Source organism: Oryctolagus cuniculus, chromosome 12 (assembly GCF_964237555.1).
Source record: "Oryctolagus cuniculus chromosome 12, mOryCun1.1, whole genome shotgun sequence".
NCBI classification, from domain to species: domain Eukaryota; kingdom Metazoa; phylum Chordata; class Mammalia; order Lagomorpha; family Leporidae; genus Oryctolagus; species Oryctolagus cuniculus.
Window position 1 is genome coordinate 71,433,546 of NC_091443.1, and position 6,000 is coordinate 71,439,545.

Genomic DNA, 6,000 nt, shown 5'->3' on the forward strand with positions numbered 1-6,000 from the left:
TACTTCCACTTCATCAACCCTCACTTCATTTCATTTAGGTTGATGTGTGTTTTAATCAGTGGTTTTTTTTTTTTTCCCAATAACTTACTCGTTTTTATAAGCAATCTCTATGGTCTACATGTTACAAAATAAGTCACATATACAAATGTTTTGTCTGACCTTCTTATTTACAGATCTTCTATTTAAGGATATCTTTTTTAACTGGTATCCCAACATATTAGCTTAATCTTTTCAATAAATACAAAGATAAACCACATTATGGCCCATATGATTTAAGTCCTGTTTGTAATGTAAAATGGACTGTGTAAGGTCTACAGAACTTTCCTTTGTTCCCTGTTAAAGCTCTTTATTTTAATAACAGACTTCTGTGTAATTATTCCCTTGGATTTAGCCATCACATAATCTGCCCTGTGTATGAACTGTTCCATGTGTATTTTTCCTGGTAAAATGATCTCTGGAAAAAATAAACAAATAAACAAAGACTAAAAGGAAGCACATTCAAGGGGACAAATTGTGTGAAATACAACTGGTCTCATATATGCCTATAAACCAGGCAACAGAAGATTCAACCCATCGCTTTGGATATTTGGAGAAAGGAGCTTTTACTGTAAAGAATTTTTCCCTTTGACAAGAAACTGTAATATCTCCTTACTTGGAAGCTAAGCCAGTAAAGCAATCATAAATAAATGGTACATAACTATTGCTGTTCAAGTACAGTTTGTTTTTATATCAGACTATTTCCCATACTTTCTGTCTAATCACAGTTTAGAATTCAGCTGAGATGAATTCTTGTGAACTGAAATTCAAACAAAGTCAGGATTTTATTATTTCTCATAAAGTCATTTCGCACATGTTAAGCAACATCCAGAAAAAAGAAAACTATGATACATCTAGTATTTGGAAATATTTTTGAAACTTGCAAAATTCTCATTTGAAAATAGAGAAAAATTTAATTTTTTGCAAAGGGAATGGGGACCACACTCATTCCATTTTTTTAAAAAAAGGATTTCCTGTAAAAGCAGAAATTGGCGATTTACTCTAAGAAAACACAGTGAAAGCTGGGAAGAAACTTGAAGATGCTTAAATTTCCACTGTGGAACAACTTCTGCTGCCCAGTAGGGAGGGAGAAAAAAAAAAAAAAAAAAAAAACACCTGCAACAGGATGAGGGGAGAGGAAGACAAGCTTAGGAAGACACAGGAAGACCCACCCAGTGAGAGAGAAAGGAGACAGGTAGCTACCCTGTAAAGTGACAGCCAACAGGAAAGGGGTATGTGTCTCAGGAAGGATATCACCAGCCACACAAGAGAAACAGAAGGTCAGAGCAGCACACATCGGCCCCAGGTGAGTCCAAGGCACCTTGGAACTAGAGGAAGTACTAGTGAGGTGCTGAAAGTTGCCGCCACCAAAGGGGCATCAGGCAGACTCAGAGTTGATAAATCATTTTCCCTCCTTAAACTGGGCATTTCCAACAAAATGGTAAACAGTTTCTACTGTAGTCAAAGAGGTTAGTTTTCAAGCTGGTAATATTTTAATGAGCAAAAATAGACATTTTAAGCAATACCTGGAAAAATGTAATGCATAACTGCTTTTCCTGATGATTTATACAGCAGGGAATGGTTAAAAGACTTATTCATGTGAGAATGTAATGGCAATAAGCAGAGAGAAAAAAATTAAATGTTATTCAAATTCAACATTTGAATTGGTGTTTGCTTAAAATCCTTGGGAAAACCTTTGATCCAGCAATTCTGCTTTTACTACTTTGTATCACGTGTAAATGTGAGCATGTGCACACAGGTGTGTAGAAGGATACTTTGTTAATATCATCTAAAAAGACTTTATTAGGAAACACTGTCAGCCACACCATGGGATTCTGGATGCCAAGGAAATGCATCAGGTAGATCCATACAAGTGAACAAATGGATGCACCAAGGGTATATAGAATCAGTACATTACATACAGTGCATACCATATGCTAAAGGGGACACACACAAGTATTTATGTATAATATATATGTCTAACTAAATATATTAAATATTTATACATATATTTATGTCTGCATATATGTTTATTTCTAGAAAAATACAAAAGAAAATGGTCTGAGAGGTAGGAGAGTGGGTTTTTTTTTTCCATTTTTTATTTGAAAAGGAGAGACAGAGACAGAGAAAGATGAGAGAGACCTTCCATCTGTGAGTTCACTCCTCAAATGTCCACAGCAGTTGAGGTGGGGCCAGGCAAAAGCCAAGAGCCTGGAATTCAATCTTGATCACCCACATATGGTGGCAAGGACCCAAGTACTTGAGCCATGACCTTTTCTCTCCCAGCGTGTACATTCTGGAATTGGAAGCCGAATCAGGACTCAGACCCAGGCACTTTGGGGCTACCACTGTGGTATAGAAGGTTAAGCCTCTGCTTATAGTGCCAGTATCCTATATGCACACCAGTTCGAGTTCTGGTTGCTCCATTTTCAATCCAGCTCTCTGCTAACACACCTGGGATAGCAGAGGAAAACAGCTCAAGTCATTGGGCCCCTACACCCATGTGGGAGACCCAGAAGAAGCTCCTGGCTCCTGATTTTGGCCTGTCCCAGCCTTGTCTGTTGCAACCATTTCGGGAGTGAACCAGCAGATGGAAGATTCTCTCTCTCTCTTTTTTTCTGATTTCCAAATAAATAAATAAAATCTTAAAAAAAATTAAAAAAAAAAAAACAGGCACTTCAACAGGGAATGCTGGCTTCCTAGGCAGCATCTTAACCATTTCACCAAACACCCATTCCAAGAAATACTTACAATTGTATATTCATCTCAATTGTTATTTTTACCCCACGTACACTGTGTGTGTGTATGTGTGTGTGTAAAGCTTATAGATAGCACAAGAATTAGGAACTATCATAATTATTATTCTATCAATACCATGTTTTCAGGAAAGCCTTACAAACACTTTGCAACAGAATAAGGTCTGTTAGTGACGAAACTTTATGAGAAGCAGAAAGGGGTGTCTCTATAAACCACACACACAAAATCTAAATCCCAGAAGAAATAAGCACTCATGTGAAGGCATATGTGGCAGTCTGCTAAGTAACAAAGTAAAGCTTAGTTTCTGTTTTCACATCAGGTTTTTGCCTTCCCAAGGAAACACACTGGTTGGAGACAACACATGGAGATGAGACTAAAGTCTGGTCAGGCCTAATGTCTCCCTGCAGACTTGCTCTCATAGAATTAAACCACTACTTCCTTTCTCTCTATATATAGGAGCGATGGCATCAAGAATAGATATTAACATAATATTATAGTGCAGAAACATATTTTTAGAGAAAAAAAATGTTGGGCTAACTCGGGTCCTTCTCAGAGCGGATGCAAATCAAAGCTTCATTCCATTGATCGGATGTGCCATGGACCTTGGACACAGAGCCCAAGTCAGGGTCAGGCTTACCACCACAAGCAATCCTCATTCCCAACAGTGTTGGAACCCACAAGGGCCAAGATGGAGTCGAATCAACCGTACCTATTTTCTGGGGTCAGAAATCCATGCATATTTGACCACAGCCTAAGTGCTTGGCTCTGATAATCACCCTCTCCTTGGTGCAGAACAGGACTCAGTTTACTACACTTTCTCTTCTCACATCTGGGCCAAAGACACACAAACTTTACTACACCTACATGATTAATGCAGCCCATGGAGGGAGAAAAAAAAGGAATAAGCAAAATGCTCAACCACATATCTGAGTCAACACTGTCACTTGGTCACCCAAGGTCATACAATCCAACTACCGACCACTCAGGAAAAGAGTATCAATGAGAATTATAAGAATTTAATACAAAACCTCTGCATATTTACCATCTGGGTTCATTTAGCAGTCACTTCCAAGGAGATAAAAGGGGTCATTTATATAGTCCATCCTGGTCTTTCTATGGGGACTTGAACTTAAACCAACTCATAATGAAAGATTTCTCTTTCAAACTGAAAAATCTTTAAGTGTATGCTCACCTTCCCTCAACTCGGGAAGCGGATCAACCATAATAAGCCAATCTGCCTAATTTAAATCTTTCCTAATGAAACATCCGGTGCAGCAGGGGCATGGGAAGCCGGTGAAAGGGTCAGTGGCGTGGACATAACAGGCTTTGCAGTGTTTAAAAACGCCCACGGGCCTCAGCAGCGGAATGGAGAGCTCCGTACAACCCCAAACCTTCAGAACCCCTTGCCCTGCTCGGCTTCTCTTGCAGATGGCTGGGCGGAAAGGCCCCACCGCCCAGAGACCCCAGTTGCATATTTCACTGGAACCCTTCCCTCTCCTTGGTCCCTAACAAACAGAACATCTGCAAAAAGATGCCCACAGGAAAAGGACTTACTCCTCAACACAATCAGCATTAGTCTGGAGGGAAGGAATGGGCTCCTCCCTTCTTCCTCAAGGAACTCTTCTCGCTTCCCCCAAAAAATCTGCCTCCGACAATGGCCCAAGACTCCCTGGAACCGTGACCTCTCCTCTGGGGCAGAAACCTTAAGGCGGGGGGGAGCTGGGTGGTCCCAAGGCGGGGAGGGCTGAGAACCCTAGCCCCTCTAAGGTGTCCCCAGGAGGTCCTCCAGCCGTGGACACTCAGCCGCGCCCGCTGCTCTGGATCCTAAAACTCCGGAGAAGGGAGACCCGCGCCCCAGAAGCTGCCCCGTCCCATTACCCTTTAAGCGCGTCGTGTCCTCCGCCGCCTCTTCTCTTGGCCCGGCTGGCTCTGGTTTCCTTCACATTCCCAGCCTCCAAATTGGCGTCCGCCGCCTGGCTCGTGTAGGACGCTAGGATCACGGTAAATCCCAGGGCGATCTCCAGCATCCCCCCTCGCCGCATGATGCCGAGCGGCCGCCGGCTCCTGCCGCCTCCTGCCGCGCCCGGGGCTCGCCCTGCGGCCGCCGCTGCGCCCTCACGCGCCCCGCGCCGCCGGGGTCCCGCTCTCCCGCCGGCCGTCTCGGGCCGGGCTGCTCCCGCCTTCTCCAGGCGCTGCTCCCACTTCGGGCGGCCCCTGCCAGCTGCAACAGAGACACATCCCCGAGGCGGGGGAGACACTCAGGCACCGGGATGCAGCAGCTCCGCGCCTCCCGCTCCCGCGCCCAGCCCGCGCACCGCCCGCGCGTGGCGCAGTTAGGCTAAGGAGAGGAGCCGCCTGTTGCACAGCTGGCCGGAAAGTCCCGGGCCCCCGGCGGCAGCGGCTCCTGCGCTCCCTCGGCCTCCCGGGCGCGGGCTGAAGAGCCGCCGCGCACGGCACCGGCGTCCGGAGCGCTCCGGAGCCCCGGAGCGAGCTCGCTGGCACCAGCTGCGCGCCTCGGGCGCCCCGGCTCCTCCGCCCAGCCGCGGGGCTGGAAGCCCGCCGCGCCGTCCCCGCCAGCTCCGGGCGCTGCCACGGCCGCCCGCAGCTGACGCCGAGCCCGGCACCGGCAGCCCGGGGCCAGGAAGCTGTCAGACAGGGCCAGCGCCAGCTGTGGATGTTCCGAGACGGCCCCGCACCCCTGTCCCAGTCCCTGCCCTGGGTGGCGGCATCGCCAGCCCCGGGGCCCCCAGACCCTGTGGAGTCCCTGGCTGCACCCACTGGAGAAGCGGCGGCTCGGCTCCGAGTGGGCGGCGGAGGCTGCTCCTGGGCCCTGGCAGCGGCCGCTGCTGCTCCTCTCCGCGGCGCCCGCAGTCGTCCCAGCCGTGGCCGCGCGTCCGCCGGCTGCACCCGCAGTCTCTGCCGAGGCTCCCGCGGCCCCCTCCTTTCCCACCTCTTCAAGTATCGTCCGCGCAGCGGTTTCTCGCGAGAGAAATACTTTTTTTAAAAAAAGAAAGAAAAAGAAATGACACCCCCCTTCATCCCCCGCATCCCCACCCCACCCGCGGCCCCATCCATCCTCCCTTTCCACTCCCCTTTGCCAGCCACCGCCTCGGCGCGGGGGCCTCCCTCGCTCGCAGGATTAGTGCAGTGGGAGGAGGCGGAGGGGGCGGAGGGGGTCGGGTCCTGCCCGGTCTGTTTTTTTTTTTT

The 6,000-nt window shown here is 48.0% G+C and overlaps 1 protein-coding gene across 2 annotated transcripts in view; it reads right to left on the reverse strand.

Moving 5' to 3' along the window:
* Positions 1 to 5,770, reverse strand: part of FBN1 (fibrillin 1) — a 259,234-nt gene extending 253,464 nt beyond the window's left edge. For both annotated transcript variants that reach the window (XM_051822402.2, XM_051822403.2), the window contains exons 1-2: positions 5,572 to 5,770; positions 4,672 to 5,014 (exon numbers count right to left, since the gene is read on the reverse strand). In XM_051822402.2, coding sequence (XP_051678362.1) covers positions 4,672 to 4,835 — 164 coding nt within the window. In that variant the 5' untranslated portion in view covers positions 4,836 to 5,014; positions 5,572 to 5,770. The remainder of the gene's footprint in view (positions 1 to 4,671; positions 5,015 to 5,571) is intronic.
* Between the last annotated feature and the right edge of the window lie 230 nt (positions 5,771 to 6,000).